Source organism: Harpia harpyja, chromosome 4, assembly GCF_026419915.1.
Source record: "Harpia harpyja isolate bHarHar1 chromosome 4, bHarHar1 primary haplotype, whole genome shotgun sequence".
Classification (NCBI taxonomy): Eukaryota; Metazoa; Chordata; class Aves; order Accipitriformes; family Accipitridae; genus Harpia; species Harpia harpyja.
In genome coordinates this window covers 67,119,853-67,142,808 of record NC_068943.1, presented here as the reverse complement: position 1 = coordinate 67,142,808, position 22,956 = coordinate 67,119,853, and the positions used below count along the sequence as shown (strand labels likewise).

General features: G+C 38.6%; 1 protein-coding gene across 6 annotated transcripts in view; it reads right to left on the bottom strand.

The window, feature by feature from the left end:
- Positions 1-22,956, bottom strand: part of ADGRG6 (adhesion G protein-coupled receptor G6) — a 117,022-nt gene that overhangs the window by 66,565 nt on the left and 27,501 nt on the right. For all 6 annotated transcript variants that reach the window (XM_052784543.1, XM_052784544.1, XM_052784542.1 and 3 more), the window contains exon 3: positions 5,551-5,892. In XM_052784543.1, coding sequence (XP_052640503.1) covers positions 5,551-5,892 — 342 coding nt within the window. The remainder of the gene's footprint in view (positions 1-5,550; positions 5,893-22,956) is intronic.

Here is a 22,956-nt window from a genome sequence, read left to right as displayed (position 1 = left end):
CAGATAAATAAATTAACAAAAAAATAAATTCATCGTATAGAAATAAAGGCAGACTGGCAGCAGGGGTTAAAGTAACATTCATTAAATCAAACATTTGTCAGGTGTTTTTTATCACTGTAATATAGTAATAGCACACACGAAGTGGAATTTGGTTTGGGAGTGCACTCAGCTGAAAATATGCAGAGTTCCTTTTCAACGGCACAGAGAATGCTGTGCTACACACAGTTAACAACCCCTCAGGTTGCATTGAGAGTGATATTAGGACATATTACCTACTAACTTCCAACTCTGCCTCGGCTCACTCTATAAAAATTACTACTCATTCATCTAGTAAGGATGCATTAGGCAATGGAATAAACCAGTTATTTGAAAAACACAGTATGACTTGCTTTTAAGATATATTATTTTAATTACTTGTCTGCATGACTGCATTACACCAATGAAGTTCAGGCCTTGCTTCCTTTAAATATCGCAATAGAATAAAGCCCCCATTACATTCCTTGGCAAACTGAAGCCTTTTGTTCCTGAATTCAGCTAATGGGTTTCTGCAAAACATTAGGCATCTTCTCATTTTGTCCCCAGCAGCCTTTTGGTTGACTACTGCAATCACATGTTCATGAATATTTATATCCAAGCTGTTCACTATTTGCTAGTATTTGGGTCAGCAGCTTTGGATTTTGCACAAGTATCTAGAAATGGCTAGTTCTCTTGCAAACATGCACTGCAGTAAGGGTATTTAGGCATGGGCGGAATTACTCCATCTCTAATCATTATTAAGTATTCTCATTTGCACTGACAAAATGGCTGCCACCAGATGTGAAAAACAGTATCACACAACATATGCTTTTTCTCCATGGGTATATTAATGAGAATTCTGTTCACTCTACTTTGGAGAACATTATTTTTCAAAATAAAGTGTCAATATGCTCAGTTTTACTGGCACATACATAGCCACAAAATTCTCCTAGTAAATTTCTCCACAGAAAGAAGTTTCAGGTTATCAGTCACGCAAAGGCATCGAGGTCAACAAGGCCACATTGCAGCAGCCCTCAGTTTTATTTCTGGCTCCGCAGTTCTGTGGCAGACCACATCTCCAGCAAATGTCTGCTACCTCTTTTATACATTTTCACAGTGTATATGCTGGAAGTGAAACTGTTTTTTGCTAGACCTGAAGAATAACTGCCACAGTAGTCTCCCCTGGGATTTTTAAGTGATGCCACAATGCATACTTTAATTACTACACCTGTTCCCTTCTCAGAACGAAATAAAAGCCTTTCAATATGAGAGGGTGAGACATGTGAGGGAAGGGTGACTGTCACACCGCACTCAGAAAATGAGACAGATATATGAGGTATAAGGATTCTGTGTAGTCTGTGGTATTGCAAATTCCCTTTGCCAGCTGCTTGCAAAGACTCTGAGCTCCAAACTACCATATTTGGATATACACAAGGACATAATTTGACCAATATATTATATAGTAAAATAACATAAAGCATTGCACATTATCCGCCAACCCAGCATGTGGCGAATGGGAGGGAAGAGAGAAAAATACTGGACTTTTATAGTTACTGGATTTACTTCATAGATTTTTTTTTCTTCCCAAGGGCAGAAGTATGTTGTAAGAATTTTATAGATAGAAAATGTGTTCAACTCTCCATTGAAAACAGGGGTATTTTTTTCATGGGTTAATTATACTGTAAGCTTATTTATGTAACATGGAAAGAGTTCCAGAAGAAGTATAAGGATTCAAGACTGGAAAAAGAATAAAGCTTATTCATACAAGCACTGTCCAGCCTGTGTTAGGGTGGTCAGGAGAGTTATGGTCCACCTGGTCACATTTAAACAGTATAGGAAGAGAAATAAACAGGCAGGATGTTGCTCCAGTACTGAACAAGTCTATTCAACTTTGCTGTACTCATCTGAGAGATTTAACCACTGGCACCTTCCCCATACAGTGAAAGGACAAAACTGACAAGTATTTTGTCCATGTGGAGAAAACAGAATCCTGCCATCGACATTAAGCGCAGATCTCTTTCCTGATTACTGTTGCACAGCCAGTCATCATACTGATAAATTTCAGATGTTAGTATTGGAGAAACTAGTTATTCTCTGAGGAAGAATACACATATATTCTCGGAATATTCATCCAAGTGTTTAGACTACTTTCAGAATGATGTTAAATTGTTTCTGTTAGGAATATAACTGGATTACAATGCACGGGGGCTTTTTTGGACACATTGCTATTTACGCATGAAGAATGTACAAAAGTCTTGGCAGCCTGGACACAGGAGGAGCAACCAGCAACAGGCAGCTCACTGTTCTGAGATCCACATCTGCTTTTACAGGAGCGCTGGGACGCACAAAGCCTGCCTCTGCTGCTCTTTAGAGCCCCTAGCTTACTTGCAGCTCACTGTCCCACATCTCATACACCCCTTTACACATAAGCAAACCAGGAGTCCCTAGATTGTATGTTACAATCCCTTGCAGGGAAAATGGCTTTCCTGCCAGCTGATGGGCTTTTCAGCATGGTTTGGTGCTTGAGCAGTGGCTTCTGCTGTTCCTAGCTTCACTGCTTTCAACTGCCCTTTCACTGATGCTGGAAGAAATGCATCAACTTTAATGAGGTCTGCGAGTGTCTACATACCAAATACCTGTTTGAGAGTATTTTGTTACTACCGCACTGAATTGAGCTTTTAATCTGGGCTACTGCAGTACTACTCAACTGTGTGTTAATTTTACATGACATTGTCTTAAGTGTTTCTGTACTAACAGAGGTCTGTCGGCTCTCCTTCCTCTCTTTTTGGTGACTGAGTGACTTTCACTCACCAGTGGAGCTATGACTTATGCAGTTAACTATTACTAGAAAATTATTTAACATGCCAGCTCTTCAGCTGGTGTAAATTGACATAATTCCCCCAAGACTAGCAAAGCTACCTTCATGTACTGCAGCTGAGGATATGGCCCATCCATCTGCTGTTGGTGTTTTGCAGGAGGTGACAATGAGGAAAGCAAACATTTGCACCCGTGGCCAACTTGTTATGGATAACAAGATGTGCTCTGTGAAACTCAGTTTGAAACTGCTCTTACATAAAACCAAGCAGTCACACAAAAGCTGTTCTATTCTCAGCTAATTCCCTCCCCAAACTCACTTACTCTCTTATATTTGTCTTTTCCCACATATATTTTGTTTTGTGTACATACTATGTATTAGGATGTACCACTAATATCTTTTTAAATACCATTTCTAGATAGTAAATTGGTGTGTGTCTTTGAACAGCCCTTTACTTTCCAACTTTGCATTATTCTGTGAAACTCAAAATTGAACAAACTAAACTACTTAATTTTATTATTTACATATTATTGTTTCTGAGAAATGAAAGAAAATATGAAGGTAACGCTGTTCCTCTTGCTCTGGGAGAAATTAATGATTTTGCCCAGGTATCATGTTCATAGTAGTAACAATGGTGTCACCTTGACAAAGGAGCTTTGAAAAGCCATTGGGGACCTGAAGTGAGGGGGTGTGCAATCTCTCCAATGGCTTTGGGAACTCTTTGCAAGGACAGGAGAATGTAGCACTGACATCTGCCATGCAGATGCATTGTAATTTCAGTGCGTGTGTGCATCGATGTCCTATTGTCTATATGCTTTAATAACTCGAAAGGAAAGCAGTACATTGTCATCCCTCTACCAAGCCCTTTTTTCTGTATCCATTGCCAGGTTAAACATTGCCATGATCTTTGTCTGTAACTATCTTCTGAACCCAATGTAATTGCACAACTATAGGCAGTAAGCAGAATACAGTTATAATTTGCCCTAAATGCATGCAGCCAGCTCTCCTGGCATCCATGGTCAAAATCAAGATGTCACGTGAGAGTTACAGATTTGCAATAATGAAACAAAATTCAGCAGCCTTAGCCTAGATGCTTAACAGAAAGCCTAGACATAGGGTTTCTGAGCTAATAGATACGCGAAACGTTAAAATATAAGTCACTGGTGAAGGTCACTGACACCTTTACTCACACTGGGGAGTAGTCTTCTCATTCAAAATAAAAGGATATCTTCCTAGACTATTTAACTTTAATGGTGCTATCCATGAACGTAAGGTACTATTCAATTTGGCATGGAAGTAATATTTTGCTTTCATAAAAATACATTACCTATAGGTATATATACACAAAGGGTTCTCTGACTATGTCTGTGGACCTTTCCTCTGCTCCTCAGTGAACACATCTGAGGGTAACATTGCATCTTTCAATTCCAATTGTAAGTCATCTTGTCACTGATACTTAAACATTAAAATATTAAAGAGGAATAAAGAAATAAATCATTTTGCATAATCTGATTGCATGTCACTTTTTTATGATCCACTTGATTTTACAACTTCTTACAATACAGCAAGAGCTGCTATTTTCAAATAGAGAAACCTTTCAGTAAATTTGCTTCCACTTTCAGAAGAGAACAGGTGCTCCTAGAATTATTACTACATTCATTTTGTGAGCATGAAAGGACCTCAGCAGAAAGAAGTATTTTTAGCTCCTCTGGTATAATGTTACCTTTTTTCTTTTCAGAACTGCACACAAATTTTGCTGGCATAATCAGGACTACTTTTGTCTAATGATTCCTGGGGGTTACTATCTTAATTATTTTAAAATATATGATATGTTTAAAAAATATAAAAAAAAAAAAAATCATGAGGAAGATGTGCTCGTGACTGAAGAGATAACTGCAAACCTCCCTGCTCTGTGTTTTTACAGCAGCCAGCTAACCAACAGAACATAAGCACACTACAGTAATATAAATGCTCAGTGCAATACTGGTATTCAGTCTAAGGTGTGTGATTTCAACAAAAAGAAAGCGAACTGAGAGCATGTAACTGTAAATTATAACACTGAAGGGGAATGAACTGTGCGTAGCATATGGGGCCTGTAAGTGATCATCCTAATGCCCTCTGTTACTGTGCGGCCCTTTAGAGTTATGTGAGAACAACTTCTAATTAATGCTTTAAACAACAGAACAAACATCAATCACATGTTATTTGTACCCTTATCTTCTAGGGGGAAAAGCATGAGTGCCTTTGCTCTGAGAAGTTCTGCCTTCTGCACAAACTCCTTCTCACTCTTGGGCATTTCACTGGGACAGAGGTCCAGGCTGGCATTGTTTCTGGCTCAGCTAAGTTCCCTCTCACATTCTCCTTTAGGTTTCTATGTCCTTCCGCAGGTATGCTGACCTGAAGGACAGGTGTCCTGCTTCCAAACACTCCAGCATAAATCTGCAGGGAAACGCACTATTAGACCTAAAGTCTTTGCATGTGAAATGTTTTTCTAACACACTTGATGTCATGTCCCAGAATAAAATAATTTCTTTTCATCCAAAGAAAAATAAATTAGTTAAAAAACCATACAAGAGAACTCTGTAGTTTTACCCTGCAGCCTCCCCATCCTTTCCCTTCTCATGGAGGACTTGATTCCTTTGGGAAGTTTTGTTCTAATCCTTGTAGGACATTTCCTTCTAACATCTATAAGAGGGATGAAATGTTTTGGGTCTACTCACTTCGTACATAGCTGGCATTAAAACCTTTCTTTTGGATACTGAAGTCGCTTTTAAATGACACTATCATTTCATTGCCGGTAGAGTTATAGGATAATCCTTTGGCAGTGATGCCACAAAGGTTCATTGGGCTTTCTCCATTGTCTAATGTCAGCGAATCATAAATACAGCCCGGAGCTTCTTCGATGTCAAAATCGATAAATGTTAGCTGTATGATGAATCCATGAGGTGCTCGGATGATCCACTTGCACGCTTGGCTGTTGGGATAATCACTGGGGAAGCACGGAGAAGTGAAAACTCCAGAGGGGTCAGTTAGCACGATCCTACAGTCGTAGCATCCGTGAGCTGGCAATAAAAATGGAGAAAGGCTGGAGGTCAGGAAGAGAGATAACTTAGCAGGAAAGTTATCATCAACACAATAACTAAATGTATTTCTATACAGAAAAAACATAAACAGAGATAGGAGGAAGAAAGGCAGAAAAAGGCATGGTTTCTAGTGGGCAAAATGCTGGAGGAATAGTACAGCAGAAGAATATGTTGTAGAAGAAATACTACACAAAAGAAATATAAATTATGCTGCTAAATATTCATTTGTGCACACAAAATATCTGCTATGTATATTGACCTGACAAAGGTGAAGCAAAAGCAACATTTTTGAATTCAGAAAGGCAAACGAATTCTTAAACTGCGACTTCTAAAAAGATGACTGGTATCATTTACATTTTTTGGCTGCTGGTCTGATGCTGACTGGTGGCTATTCCAGCAGCAGTGTGCCATGCTATTGTTACCAGTGGAATGTCCCTGGAATGCAGCAGCACAAGAGATGGGTTGAAGAGCGGCAGAAGCAGTAGCTCTGCAGAACTCTCAAAAGTTAGTCATCAGCATTTCTGGCAATGCTGTCCACATCACCCAGAAGGGTAGCAGTGAGCTACTGTTTTTTGAATCAACAGCAAATTACTGCACTCTTCCCATGCTGACTCAGCTCCATTGACATATTTGTGGCAGTCAGGCTCTAAGAAATTCTTGTCTTATTCCTCATACTCCTTTGCTCACCTGCTGTGCTTATCCGCGAGAATTTCAGGCCCAGTTAGTCCCCAGAGTTGCATTTCTTGTTTGGTTTACATTTGCTCATTTATCATATATTTACTTAGTGTATTATATGATATAATTACTGTGAACTGCCTGCTGCTAAAATCTGTAACAGTTTACCAAAGCAGCACTGAACAAACTAGGTGGGAACTGAATATTGCCAATAGATAACCAAAGAAACTAACTGGCACATTTATGCTGAATTACTTTGCAAACATTTCTTTAGGCCACAATCCTGCATCAAGTACTACAAGTATGAAAAAAATAGAACAATGTGAACATGCATTATTAGTTGCCCAAGCTAAAAGCAACTAAAAAAGTTGCCAAGTGTAAACTACATAGGGAGCAGCTATAAAACAGGAATAAATGCAACCAACTTCTCCAAAGAACCCTTGATGCTTCTTTCCACTGCTTGGGTCCTGATATTGTTCAGTCACATTCAAATGGTGTTTGGCCTAAGCAAATTGTCATGGTTTAACCCCAGACAACAACTAAGCACCACGCAGCTGCTCACTCACCTCTCCCCCCCCAGTGGGATGGGGGAGAGAATGAGAAAAAAAAAAGTAAAACTCGTGGCTTGAGATAAGAACAGTTTAATAGAACAGAAAGGAAGAAATTAATAATAGCAATAATAAAATGACAATAAGAATAATAAAAGAATTGGAATATACAGTACAAGTGATGCACAATGCAATTCTCACCACTTGCAGACCGATGCCCAGTTAGTTACTGAGCGGCGATCCCCCTCAACCCCACTTCCCCCAGTTTATATACTGGGCATGATATCACATGGTATGGAATATCCCTTTGGCCACTTTGGGTCAGCTGCCCTGGCTGTGTCCCCTCCCAACTTCTTGTGCCTCTCCAGCCTTCTTGCTGGCTGGGCATGAGAAGCTGAAAAATCCTTGACTTAGTCTAAACACGACTTAGCAACAGCTGAAAACATCAGTGTGTTATCAGCATTCTTCTCGTACTGAATCCAAACCATAACACTATACCAGCTACTAGGAAGACAATTAACTCTATCCCAGCTGAAGCCAGGACACAAACGGACCCTGACTCTGTGAATTGGCATGGCAAAAAAAGAAGCAGTTTACATCTGCAGGGAGAATCATGAGGTGTATTTTACAGAGTTTTTATAATTTTTATTTCCAAACCATGAATTCATATGGCCCCAAAGAGGTAAAGAGACTATAAATTAATTGGGCTCTCAGAGCCAAATACAGGCTGGTTGCATTAGAAAAGATCAGTGCGATGCTTATTTGTTCAAATGAGAAAAAAAATTGTCTGAAAGATTTGCAAGTAGCTTTGGGAAGAAGTGGCACTCATGACATAAGAAAACTTGATCTGTGTAGTACAAACAGGACCCTGTCCACTCTCAATTTCTCTGCAAATCTTTACAATTGGAGGACTATGCTTACCTGCCCTGAAATGCTGCCGTTCCATTTATCAACCAGAAAGGGAATATTTACTTATTAGTACGGTGACTATAAATCCTGCAGTTGTACAAACAGATGACAGCTTCATCCAGTGGATTTTGCACAGATAGGTATCAGTTCTCAGAGAACCACCCTAGACTGAGAGGAGGAGAAACAGGAAAAGCACTCTCTAAGCCACAAGCCACTGCGGTCTCCACGTCAAGGGTGAGTGAGCCTCTATGGGGCAGAGGGGCTGTAAGACAGCTCCGGCTGGAGCTGCCTCCAGCTGGAAGGCTCATTCATTCACACTCCTGCCTTTCTTATTGCTAGGATGAGGGCTACAGGGGCTGAGGATTTGGCAGCACACCGCGCTGACTCTCCTACTCATTTCTGTCAGAGAAATAAATGACACAGAGCTATTGGGACAATTGAGAGCTTTCCCTGTGCACCCAGGTGGACCTGAAGCCAGGGACGAAGCTGTTAAGTGATATAAATACATGTAGGAACATGGGTGTTAATGTACGCTCATTCAGCCTTGGACCCCTAAAGTAAATCTTAAGGGCATTACAAAACATTGCGGGACCAGAAAAAATATGCCACTTGTCAGTAAAAGTGTATCTCTCAAATTGGTAGAATATTACATTCAACATGAGACTGGAAAAGTCAAATTTGTCCGTCAGAAGGAACACAGACATTCTTCAGAGAGGCCCACCTTTATTAATTCTATTTATCACCATCAGCCAAAACAGGACTCAGCTCTTCTACTTATCTCTCTCTTGAGTATTTATCACTGTTTCTAAGTTGTGTAAAAACCCCCGTCAGTACACGTAACAAAAATACTTTTATCCCTGCTGTCTGTCACTGTAAATACTAAACCAGAAAGGTTATTTGTTTTTTTACTCATTTAATCTTTTCACTAGCATAATCTCATTTTATTATATCCATATTGTTTTGTTGGTTTTACAGAAATAACGTAAAAAACCAGTCCCTAAATTTAGGTAGGAAAATAAGTGCTCAAAACTTTACATACACAGAAGAAACAGATTTGGTGAGCAAAATAGTTTACTTTTTTGAAGTGGGTTGGCTCCATTTTGGCATAGTAGCTATTCTGTCCACGACTGCAATTTGAAGGAGAAATATCCTGTTTTCATGCAAATGTCCACAGTAGTAAGTAAAAAGAAAAGAAAACAAACAACAAAACTATATATAAACAGAATGGTTTTGAATGGAACTTTTTGCACAGCTTCTCATGAGATGACAGTTATTTTTCTATAAACACCACCTATTTTACTCATTAAAGAGAGAAATTGCTGTGGCAACCTTAGGCTGTCAGCCAAAGCTGACAGCTATTTTGCAATCCCATTGGCCCAGAACAGTTCTGAACTGTGGACACTGAATACTTGTTGCAATACACACCACAAGCATTTCTACAAGAATCTGAGATATTTTACTGATTTTAATGGGAACGAATTTAGGTATGATATTCTTGGTCAGGAACCCCACATATCCAGAATCTGCCTGTCGAGTATTTTTTATCACCCTAGACCACAGGAAATTCACTCTCTAAATATATTTTATCCAATAAAAGCCTTCATCTTTTCTCCCTCTCTGTTGTTCCCCAAACCAAAATGAACACCCTTCCCATACAGTGCAATCAAGCACTTAATTTCAACATTTCCTAAATTGAAAGTTTCACTGGGCAATTCATTTGTCTCCATCATGAGAATACCCTGGAGTATGGTATCTGTATACTAAAAAGGAAAATTAATAAATTCCTCTGGAGTATGTTAGAGCTTTCACCAAAGTTTTCTAAGTCATTCACAAATGTTAAATAACTTCAGAAGGGGGACTGACTGTAGGGGAAATGGCTTTTTCCTTCCTATGATGCCCATTTTATAAGGATAAAGTTAGGCATGGAGATAATGGGCAAAAATGGCAAAAGTTTCCATGGATTTTGGGTTCCTAATTTAAGAAATGAGAGTACTGATTTTCCTTAACTACTTAGTATTTGTACAGGGTTTTATATGTCCAAAGCACACTATCAATGACTTTAAACTGCAGCTGGGAAAGCAGTCTGCCAATCTGGCCCATTGTAGAAAATCCACAAATGAGTACTTAGTGGCCAATGGAAAATTTTGGTCAAAGCAATTTGGCCATCTTTAATAGGAACTTATCGGTAAAGGCAAGGAGAGAATCCTGTTCTCATGGTTGCCAACTTTCCTAACCATGAGACCATTCCCTCTCTTCTGTGAGTCTCCTGCCTATTTCACGTATATACCTTCTAATTGCTATGAAGAGGAAAGAACCCTAAACTAGTCTTTCCTACACCATGTTGAATCATCTGAAGACTGTCCTAAAAGTAAGGGGCTAAGGGAAACAGTATGTGACTCATTAAAGATTGCACCATACAAACAGACATGTGCACATGCAAACCTCATATCCTATGGAACGAAATTAATCACCCAGTTTGTCCTGTCTACCGATTTTGTCTCTTTATAGCCCCAGCACAGAATTCTACCATTTGAACTCATGAAGACACCTGTAGGCACTGAGATACACAATTTGAAAGCGACTTTCACAAGCCATTTGTGTGCAGCTGAACCCACAGTCAGACCCAGACCTACAATGCTGAACTGCAGATTTGGGAAGGAAACATTCTGTATATAACCTCATCCCATATGTTCACACTTTTTTTTTTGATTTCTTACATGACTAACACATTCCAGCACTTGCCTCCAAAATCTGTGCTAATACTCGTATTTTCCTCTAGCTCCTCACACTTCTCTACTTCTCTCCATTGTCATCATTTCCCCCCAAACCCTCATCTTTTGCCGTATTGTGCTCTGCACTTCTTTCTCAGGCATGAGTTTTGATTTCTACCTCTCCACCTGCTTTCATTTCTGCACTTATCCAACCTTGGAGAAATGCCGGACAACAAGTTTTGTTTGGCCAAGAATTTTTTTTAAAAGAGCAAAAGCAATCCAGCTTGGGACACTGCCTATTTCAGCCCTAAAGACTTAAAGTTTGTGAAGGTTAGGATCAAAAGAAAACAGGGTCTCTGGGAAAAAGTCTGCCCTTGCAATTCGTGCATTATTCAGTTTGTTTTCACACTAAGTTACACCTTGCATTGGGTTTTTCTTTTTCCAGCTGTAGCATGCAGCTGGCCTTCTGTGCAGCATTTTCCACCTGACAGAAGTGTAAATGACTACATATGTGTAGGCAGCAGCACAGGATACCAATGATAGCCAGTGTGGGTTGAATTAACACTACTGGTATTTTTTTTAATCCATTAAAATCCATTAAAAATCCATTTAAATCCATTAAATAAAAAAAAAATCCAAAAAAGTCCCTCATAAAAGTAAGATAGCATGCTGCTGGATTTCATTTTGGCATGAAAATTAACTCTACTTCTCCCTGTAGAGGACACAACTTTCATATGAAAATATCCTGAAATAAATCTATGTAGCTCTGGGATCGAATTTTCAGAAAACAGCACAAAACAGTTTATGTTAACTCTGGTCTGATTCAAGTGAACAATAAAACCTCCCCCGCCTGACAGAATTAGGCCAATCCTAAACCACAGAAAATCTTAGCTACAGTACTTAGCACTTTAGACATAAAAAAGCAGTACAGAACTAATTATAATTTGCTTTCATGTAGACATCTGAGAACATTTAAGCATTTCACATACATTTGAAAAGGTAGCACTTACAAGGATGGTAGTTTTGAACTGAGTAAGAGAGAAGTAAGGGGAGGTGACATGATGTAGGCCCTTGCAAGCATGTGGCAAAGCCCAAATCAGAAGTGAAACCTTACAATCATTTACTGTGACAGCACGAAAAAAATACCTATTTTGATGAACATTAGGCAGGAAAAAATCTTGCTTTATAATAAGCAATTAATTGTTGGGAGTTTTTTTTCTATTTCAAGGATGCCATAACAGAGATACGGCCAAACATTAGGTTAAACATATTTATGACTCCAAATAGATAGGTGAATGAGGTCAGCAATGGGCACACCTGCAGACAAGCAAGAGGAAGGGCCAAACCACCAAGATGTGGGTGGGCTGGAATGGCTACAGAACAAACAAACCCATGTTATTCCAATGAGACACAAACACTAAACCCAGAACAGCTATCACATGGCAAAGGCTTCAACAGTAGCTTATCTTCACTTAAAAAAAAATCATTTCGGACGTAAAGAGGATCTGTAGATCTACAGAAATACCTATACACAAAATGTGAATGTATTAATTGCAAAAAAGTGTCACGTCATTCACTCTGGACATAAAGTAATGCTCTGCTTACTCACTTATAAGTTAGTTATAAGACATATACAAATTTTTATGCAAAACATTAAGCAGAGCACTCTTCTGGAGCCTCTGCACACCAAACCATGTTGTCTGCTCTCTGTGCAACCCACAATTTGACCGAGTTCTGAGAAAGTGCAAATGCGGAGGTGTGGCAGGTTTATTTCTGCTTCTTTATTTACTTTCCAAATTGTAGAAGCTGTTTGATCTCCCCAAAAGATCCTTATTTTTCTACAGTATGCTCGCCTGATAAAAATTACTATACACAACACATAATTTAATGTTAGCATGCATTGTAATCTTCAAATTAAACAAACAATCCTAACTATTTAACTTCTGTATTTAAAAAAAAAAAAGAGGACAAAAATAAAACCCCAAAACAACAAAAAAGGATTATCTCTGCAATAAAAAGAAGGGAAGTAAGACTGATGTATATAAAAGTTTGTCCCTGCTCATACGGTGTTTCAGGGCTGAGGTCTACTGTCTGGAAATATGATTGTGATTGTGTATAAATGTAAATGTCCCCTGATGTGTAATGATAACGTGGAACCATTTCTACTTCAGCATTTCTACAGTGTGCACAACCCTAAATTCACAAAAATCTTGAGTAAATCTTAAAATCTCACAGATATGATTTGGATTTAAGCATGGACTTAAAATTCAGCAACTGTTTAAAGTCTTTTCTTGCACAATGATGCCTTTGAGTCCTGTATTTGAAGCTTTACAATCCCGTCTTCAGCCTTGCAGCCCCCTCAAGGAAGAACGGGAGGGCATGACTCCATAACTGTTGCGGTATGAAAACAAAAGGGGAATCACTGCATGGACCCGAGCAGTGAGGAAGGCTGTGCTATCCTCTCTAGTTTGATCATTTTCTTTTCCTTTTAAGGAAAGCAGTAATAACTGGACCAAGCTACGCAAACACCCATTCGGGGAGGCCCACTCTCAGACACACAGGTTGCATATGAAAAGCTGCTTACTGTGTGATTAAGTAATTAACATGAACCATTTTACACCTGGCCTAACATCCACACTGCAGTCCATACTCTTCCTCCCTTTCTTTGCCAACCCACTGGGCATATTCTAGATTTCCAGGTTGCTGACTGAATTTGGGGGGAGTGAGAAGTTGATCTTTTATATCAATCTGTCACAGAAATAGTTCCTTCCAATCTTTGAATTTTCTTCCCAAATTACTTTCTGCCTAAAGACCACGAAAGGCAAGGTAAGGTTTACTTCTAATTCAGTTATGAACTTTCTAAATATGTCACCATGTCAAAGTCTCTTATTCCCTGCCCTCCCCACTTAAAAATAGAAGCATTATTCCTCTGGGTAGGGTTCAAACCTGTCCCATCACCCTTTGTTAGCAGGATGTTATATTAACTTCCAGCTCTGCAAAGGCATTAGTAGCAGGCTTGACGCTGGTCAACTTGTGTGTGGAGAATTGTATTTCAGCTCACCTTTGAGGGGTTTTAAGTTTCTCCAAACACTGAACAGTTAAACTGCTGGTTACTAAAATACCAGTACAATTTAAATAATTCTCTAAAATATTCCTAAAATACATATTTATATTAATAGGTGTAGAATATATAGAATCCCCAACAAGATAAACATTACCAGTTTTTATGTGAAACCAGCTGCATAGAATCATCAGCAATATAACTAGCATAATTAAAAAAATAAAAATTTTATAAGCTTTATATGAGTGAAATTTTATATTATCCTACCCAAAGCTGCAACACATAAGTGCATTTTGCACAGCATAATAAAGATGCAATTAGGAAGAATCTTTCATCTCTCCATTATTCTTAGTTTGCAACTGTGACTTTTTTTGTTGATTTCTAAGAAAACACTATTTTAAGCACTATTAAAAACTCAGTCCTGACTCTCATTCTGCATCATTCCCATTGCATCATCTGCATAGTACTCCTTGTACCCAGCAACAATTTAAAGCCTCCATATTCCTGACTGGAAATAGCACATAACCCTGGCAGAGCCTTTTATAATTCAATGAAAGACAAGATTGTGCTCTCACAAAATAATTCAACAATTGGGTTTTGGCCACTGAAGCCAGGAGACAAAGAGAGTACTATGCCCTGGCCAGTCATATCAGCTTGCCTCGCATCTTCTTTTGCTGATGCATTATGTCCTGCAGCATACGCTTTAAATGGCTGAACCGGTTGGTGCACCTAAGAATAATGAAATGGTAGGAAAAAAACCCTCCTCACAGGACAGGCTAATATTTTGACATATGTGAAAGTGTACCTGTTGTCTGTGAAGTCACTTATTAATCCTGCTTCCTGTTGCTCTAACCCTTACTGCTTATCAGATTATTAACAAATTAAATTTTTCGTCACATGGAATTAGAACCGGTTACTTACTTTCTTTTGTAAGACAAGAACAAGGCACTTAATTAATGAAATTTTATGTGGCAAATTGAAAACTGATAAAAGACAGTATTTTCTCTTATGTTACAACGTCAGCCTGTGGAACTCTGACCTGAAAAGTATCAAAGCAGGGAACATAAAATTCGGAAAGACAACAGACATTTTTTCAAGTATCTAATAAGACCTCTGAATCCCTCCAGTTATATAATAATTGATAAGAAGACACATAACCGTAAGGAACTGCAAACCTCATAGCTTATGCTTGAAACTAACCTCAACTAACTGATCAGGAACAGTACTAATAGCTCCACCTTGATGCTAGGCACCATCCCAGGCTCTGGGACTTGACTGCCCGTACGGCCACAGTGCTCAGGCCAGCCCAGCCAGCTCTTCTCCAAACTCTTTCTGCGCATGGCTCAGCAGCCGGCACAGGCCAGGGACCATTCCCAGTATGCAACGTGAATACAGCTACCCTAGTTTTTATAACCGTGTGCATATGGGACACGGCGTGAGCTGGCCTCTGAGGCAGAGAACTGCCCTGGGCACGTCTCATTTACTGGAATAGAGGTGGCCAGTGCATGTGTGGGAAAGGGAAAGCAGCCATGCGAGGCAGAGCACGAGGCCCTATCTTGTGTGTCTTACATAGGAGCCAATAGAGTAGCTCTCGCTAGTTTTGGTGGTTCAAACACTACACGTAAATCCGGGAGAAACAGGTGGTAGTACATCCTGTTTCTAACATGATAATCAAAATTATCTTTCAGGATACACTTGAGGTCAGTAACAGTAATAATGTACCAAAAAAATCAGGAAAAGCAAAGCTTAATTTTCAAATCTGAGGTTAAGATGAGGAAAACAGAAGTGAGAATAGTAAATTAGTGACTCAGGAAGCATTTACCGTGAACGCAGGCAGTAACCAGCTACTACTAAACCTAGCAGCAAATTTTTCACTAAAACCAAGACAGCAGAAGCTGAGCTGCACTTCCTCATGACACAACTGTATAACACGGTCCTACACCAAGAAAGATTTTGTTATTTATTTTCTCATAAATAAATATATAAAACACAGCACAATTCTTGGTCCTCTTTGTAAGGGAAATAGACGGACTGGAGCTTTACACCGATTCAGGGTGTACCATTCACGTGCAGGCTGTTGAGACTTTGGACAGGACATTTCAGGGAACGGACCTCTTGACTTCTCAAGACTAGCTTCCTAACCAGCCCTCAAATGGAGGGGCTAAGTATCATCTAAGTATTGATACTATCAGCATTTGTTATGCACCAGATCTCCAAAACTTTATGATAGCCTTGGAAAGATCAGAGCTGATGCTCTTCAGTCTCTCAGACTGGGATGCTAGCACAGCCTAGAGACCATTAGAAATTCAGTGTGTTTCCAGGTATTCCATACCACCCCCAGGCCCCATTTTATGCTGGAATTCAGTAGGTATTTATTTCTGTTGGGTTGCCACTAAAAGCTCTGACCCCTCTTGATCGCTCTAGCACAAATATCCTACCTCCTGACAGCGACCGACTTTATCACAGCAGTGACTCCAGCACGTTTTGATTGATCTGGGAAATTGAGGGAACCAGCTACAATAGAAGAAAATACGTTCAGAGCCAGGGTGGGGGCCCTGCACTGCCTGTTTCCCCTTAGCTGTTGGGTTCGTGCCAATGAAAATGGAAGTAGAAATAAACACACTGACTGGGTAAATCTGCCCTGACCCATATGAGTGGAGTTCACACTGTAGACAAAGTTATGGATTTCCCCCAGAGGGAGGGGGTAATGTGAAAATCCTGTGTTACACCCATTGTAACTTAAGAATATTTTCATTGGCATTCCTGTGATAATCTTATAAAAATAACAGAATTGACTCGCTAGTTTTGGCCTGAGTTGGATTTTTTTTTCCACAAAGTAGCAGAAGTTTGGGACAAAGAGTGGTATTGACAGTTCAGTTTAGATATGCTTGGTAAAAAAGTATTAACTAGTAAGTATACAGGCTAGTACAATAAGCACATAAGCTAACACACATGTCAGTAAAGAGAAGATTATGTTAGGGAAGGGATAGGGTGGGAATAGGTGAGGTTTTTTGTGAGGCTGCTGCACATAACATAACGGTCTCAAACTGAGATCTAAATATCACACTCCATCACAAATCATGCTGAGATTTTCAAGAGGAATGGTCATCAAGAAAGTAATATTTTTGTCCACTCCAGCAAGAAGTTCTGGCTGCAGGCTTCTAGCTGTTCAGTTGCTGTATGTTACAAAGAGGATCACATCCTCAGCTGAAGTAAATCCATGAGCAGAGTTAGCTTCCACACAACTATACCAGGCTGTACGAGCTGAGGAGCTGTAGGGCCAAATAATTTCTTGGGTATCATTTGTGCAAGCATCGTGTTTGCTTGGGAAGCTGTTCAAAAAATGAATGGGAAAACAACTGACAATCTTTTAGTGAGGTATGGTTTGTAGGAATTTGAGATCCCACCAAACATATTCTTAGTAAAATTCAGTCATACAGATGCATACAAGAAATACATTTCCTTTACATATACATTGGACACAGACTAAAGAAATTGTTAGGATGAAATTTCTGGGTAACAGAATACTTTGTGCAGTGAAAGTAGAAAATACTGCCTCTTCACTGGCTGCTTTACCCACAAATCTAACACACACCCAGTATCCAAAGCAGTTTCCATTTGACCCATGATGCATTCAACATCTTTTATTGCTTGTAAGAGGACAGTTCAGTTGCAGAGTTTTCTTTCCCAGGCTGCAATGTTAGAATGCCTTTTCTGGCTGCTACTATCAGTGTTCTGAATAAGCATCATTCTTAACTCTTATGAAGGCCTCTAGAAAACACAAAGTAGAGGGGTTATTGTACTGCTAGTCAGTGATATTCTTCAAGCTATTTGTGTTTATAAGCCAAATTTTGGGTCTAGAAGTTTTTTTAGGATTTTTTAGCTATCCCAGAAAACCTGCTATTAATGACATGGATCTCTTGCAGTAGAGGTTAAAACTACAATTTGCTGGTGTTTAACAATATACAGAAATCGTGCACAATTACTTTACACTGGAAATCACTGTTATAATACAATACCAAGACATTCTAGACATACTGGGAAACACCAACTCAAAATTGATTTCATACAGAGCCTTTGAATCTTTTTTAGGGTTTTATTACCTGTCCTTTCTACTAGTTTTCAAAGTATCTATTCCAATATGATTTGGGCTACTTATACTTTAGCACTTCAGTACTTTCTGGTTCCTTTCAGTAAGCTATTGAAAAATAGATACTGTCAGTAATATATCTGTCTCATCTGATCTGCAAGAAGGAGCAATCTAAGTCAAACTATTTGTAGTGTTTTAACATCACAAAATAATAAAGAGTTCTTCTATTACACACAGAAATATTCTCTTCTACTCCATCATAGAAAATTAGTCATGCTTTCACCTTCCAAAGACAATAACATATTCAGTGTTAACACTTACTATTCAATCAGTTCTGCCCACAGCAAACTGAAATGATGTTCTGGATAATGATATCAGTTATTTTCTTTTACATTATTAATGGAGGGGTCAGGAGACTAGAAAGGGGTTAGAGCCTCTTTGCTAATTGAAGCTTTCACCTCTCACACTTCATTAAGGCACTTGCTGCAAACAGTGAAGCTACACAAGTAAAAGGGAGATCAGAAATTACTTCTCAATAGTTTGCATTGCTAAGAATAGAATAATGCTATCTACAATACGGCAAATTAATACCTATTGCTGGGGGGAAGTGCGTACATTTTTGACATTTAGTGTTACTCTGACATCTCTAATGCTGTTTTTTTTGCTCTATATTCTCAAACAAGCTATTCAGTGTAATTTTGAATAATTTCAGTGATACAGCATTTAGAACTGCTTTATCGCGGTGTTTCTGTCAGATGTAAAGATGGAATGGAATGGCATACCTAGCTCAAAACAGTAATTCCTTCACTGCTGTATTACTAATTTCCACTCCTGGTTTGTTGGTGTATTTCTGCTTTACATAAGAACAGAAAAGAAAACATTATGAATGTGGACAGCAGTCTTATATTAAACAGTCAAGTGTCTCCTTACTGCTTCCATTCAGCTTACAATGACTGATCTTTGTGTGACTACACCTGAACCTTTTATTTTTGTCAGTCTGGGCTATGTGATTTATTTTTCTAACCTCCATCCAGTTCTCCAACTGCTCTAGCCACTGAACTCCCACTGCAATCAATCAAGAAGCCTCCCTACTCATTCCAGTGCTTTTTCCAACTCTGTCAGCTTTTTCTCAGTTCCCTAGAAAAAAATATTCCATAGGTGAATGGACTTCAAAGTTAGGAATTTGATTCTGATCAAACTACATGTATTTAACTCCTTGAGGATGGACAGTGTGTGCCCCACTTCTCTTTTTGTGTCTTGCTTCTTTACTGAAAGGAAGAAAATAAATTTACAGTGATCAAATCAGAAATAAATAACTGATCTGTGTCTTTTTTGTCAACTATAACTGCTTAACACAAACCCTGAAAATATTCTCTCTTTAGCAAGGAACCTATGATAAGTTTGACTCAGTTTGGCTTGAAAACCTCTCTGTTAGGTTTCAAAATGCTTTATGTCTTGCTTTTATTATTTGTCTACTCTACATCTTAATGAACAGGTCTCCAGATACTCATGTGATGTTTTTTAACATGTCTGCTACAAAGCTATACTGGTCTCTATGTTCAAAACATGTATAGCATTTAATTACGCAATACTGGACAGCTTCAATCTCAGATACCAGGAGAAATCAACTCTTCACTGAAAGAGGAATTCTGCAAATAGACTTACAACTTCTTGTTTCCCCAAATTGAAATCAGCAAGTTATTCAGCTTATTATAAGAACAAGAACGCTTTCTTAGTCAACAGAACTTGCTTCAAGTGAAGGAATTTATTTTATTTTCTGTGATAGTTCTGCAGTCATCAGCATTATTTGGAAACAACACCTAAAACACTTGTCACGTAATGGAATCTACAGAGTCTTACAATTGACTTGCTCTGTAATTTCTGAAACCAAACCAAGCCAATCAACCAAAGGAAACCTCTTTCATGAATCTGTTATTTACATATAAAGCAGACAGGAAAAAGGTATTTTGTTAGCTCTGGAGACACAGTTTAAGGAGGTTTTAAAAGATTAGGAAGTATAATGACAGGTGCACAGTGTTCCTTGAAAGGAGACGGGAAGTGAGTACGAGACAGAACTTTATGGCATCATCCTTCTATAAAACTAAATGGACAAACTGTTCTCTCCTAATAATGACTATACACTAACATTTACAACCAAGTATTGTACCTTTACTTGACCTTTAACACATTGTACTGCATTAATTGCCTTAACTATTCAATTAATGACAGCCAAGCCCCGGGTTGCTCCCATATTCCTTCTGTCTGAGGTTATTTTTTAAAATATTTTCCTGAAATATTAAACTCTGCAGTTGTTTTTTATTCAACAAAGCCTTGAAGTTCAAGCAAGCCAACATATGTCATCATCTCAAAACTTAACATTCTCACCTTGTAATTTTTAATCTAATGCTTGTAGCAAAACCCACCCTCAGAGAACACCATTGACCGTGATGGTCTCCTCCTTAACATCATTTCCAACACCATTTTTTATTACATTTCAACTGTTCTCAAGGAAAGCCTATTTCAAAGCCACAGTGAAAAAGATATCTTCTTGTTTAGCGTTGGAGTCCATTTATCAATTTTCTCTGTCTTTGCACCTGAAATAGGAACTAATAACTATATGAAAGTAGCTGTTTAAGATCTGCCATCAGTATTGAATACCTAGACAGAATATCTGGACCCCTCTGAGAATCAAACCGCAGTTTGACTGCAAGTTTACTATTGTTGAAATTTTCAAAGACTCAGAGACTGATTCCTTCAAGATACTAAGTCCTGGGCCTTCCAGTGATGGAGCCTGACTGACATCTAAATTAAAATAGGCTTAATAAAAAGAGAAAATATGGAAGAGACACTAATCAAACTCTAATATTGAACACCTGACTCTTCGAAGTTCCGAAAGTGCTTACAATTCCCACTGCTTTCACATTACTTACCTTTTATTGTAGTTCTTAATCACAATTACTCTGATTCCACAAATACTCAAAATCTTAAAGTTCATGATGCTGTAACTTTTGAGCTAGCATTTGAACATGCAATGGTGCAAGCCCAAAGATGTAAATGTACCGGCATGGAGAGTACAAGCATACTTCTCAAAAAGACAGAGGGGATTTTGTCTCCTGAATGTAGATTTACTTTGCAGTAACAGTCAATAACAAGAGTTAGAAGCAACCAGTTAAAAGTCAGTATATTTCTACCCATGAGTACAGGTTTGTGATTATGCAGAGTTAACTGCCAAGTTTGGAGGGAGAAGTTGAGAGAAATATCTCGGTGTTATGGCACAGAATGATTAACAGAAAAGGAATTTTCTATGTGTGACAATTAATAAAAAAGTAGGAAAATATAAAGCATATGCCAATTGCTATGGCACATACCATTATGTTACCAGTATGACCCTTCACAATGTACTAAGTAGAGCAGCAAGGTATTTAAACTTACCTCATACAATAAATGGAATAAAGCAGTGTTCTTGGGGTTCTTTTTTTTTCACCTAACTTCTTCACGTATGCTGTGTAAACTATTAAACTGCAAACTGTAAACTTGGGTCCATAAGTAAACCCATCAATGACTTTTATCTCAGCTCTTTTAGGACTTATCTCAATGAACATTTCCCTGCATTGAAAATTCACTTCAGGGGCTAATGAAGCATATCAGTAAAGTGTACAAAAGCAGTCTGAGGACACTGGTGGGAATAGTGTCCATCTCCCACATCCACATCCTATCATCCTGTCAAGTACAAAGTTAGGGTGAACTCTATTCACTGTTGTCCACCCAGCTGTTCTAGATATTTTAATCTAAAGTCCAGAGAAACACTTAAAAGCAGGAATTCAGGGTAAGAAATTCCAAGTTTTGAAGAAGTTATGTTTAAATATGTTAAATAAATAACATATATAAAATACATCTAATTCTCTTTATTTTTGTTTGAGATTCTGTGCTTACTAGAAGCTTTTCTCCTTTCACGGTCCTTGGCCAGACCATCTAGATTTAGGCTACATCCAAAACTCTTTTAACTCAAAGAAATGTTCTCACTGTTTGCAGTGCAATTTGGATCAAATTCTATAGACTCAAACATGAAAAAATGTAGTTGACAATAAGGTAACCTCAGAGGGTGATCTGACTGCTGGTCAAGTACAGTTTCTGAAACAGAAAGAAATGACCTACTTTACTATCTTAACATACAAAGTTTAATATCTATCTGAACACAGAAAGTAATAAAAACTGTAAGATAATGAAGCAGATCACAGAACATTTCTGGAGGGAAAGAAAAACACAAATCCAAGGCCTAATATGGGCAATATGTTACCTTCATAGAGGTAGTGTCAGAAAAGGCAAGAAGTGGCCTAAAAACATAGAACTACCTGTTGTTTGGTGAGTCCTAGCTGTAACACAGAGTCACCATAGGAGAGCTACAGACATGGAAAATAAGGTAAGGCACACCATGACACCCCTTTGCTTGTTAAATGATCGTATCATTGTACTTACACAAGGGTGGAACAGAAAAAGGCAGACAAAGCCTGGTGAACAAATAATAAGGGCTATATATGACTCTCCCTTTCTCTTAATAGTATCTCCTTCTGAATATGACATACTGTATCGCAAGAGCAAGGATATTCCAAAACATCCATGAGGCCACCCCACAGGTAGGAAATAGGAAGAGGCATATTAAGGCTACAGTGTATAGATTGGAACCCGCTGTACAGACCTGCTAAAACACAGCTCAGCATATTTAACAAGTTGGTAAGTATTCCTTGCCATTCCATGGTGAGATTTTTTTAGTAGGCATATTTCACTCATGCAAGCAAGAGAAGAATGAGTCATGAAAGATTTCATAACAGCTCTGCAGAAATTAGTCCAACACCGTGGCTGTGGGAGAACTAAGCTGGACAGGCTGTCAGAGCACTGAGGAACAAGAAGAAAGAGTCCAAAACCATCATTAAGAAGCACAGAGTAAAGAGGATAGAGTCTGTGTAAACAGGAAATAAAGGAAGTCTTGCATTTCACCCTGACCACAGTGTCTAATTGCCATGGATAAGAAAAATTAAACAATTCCTTTCA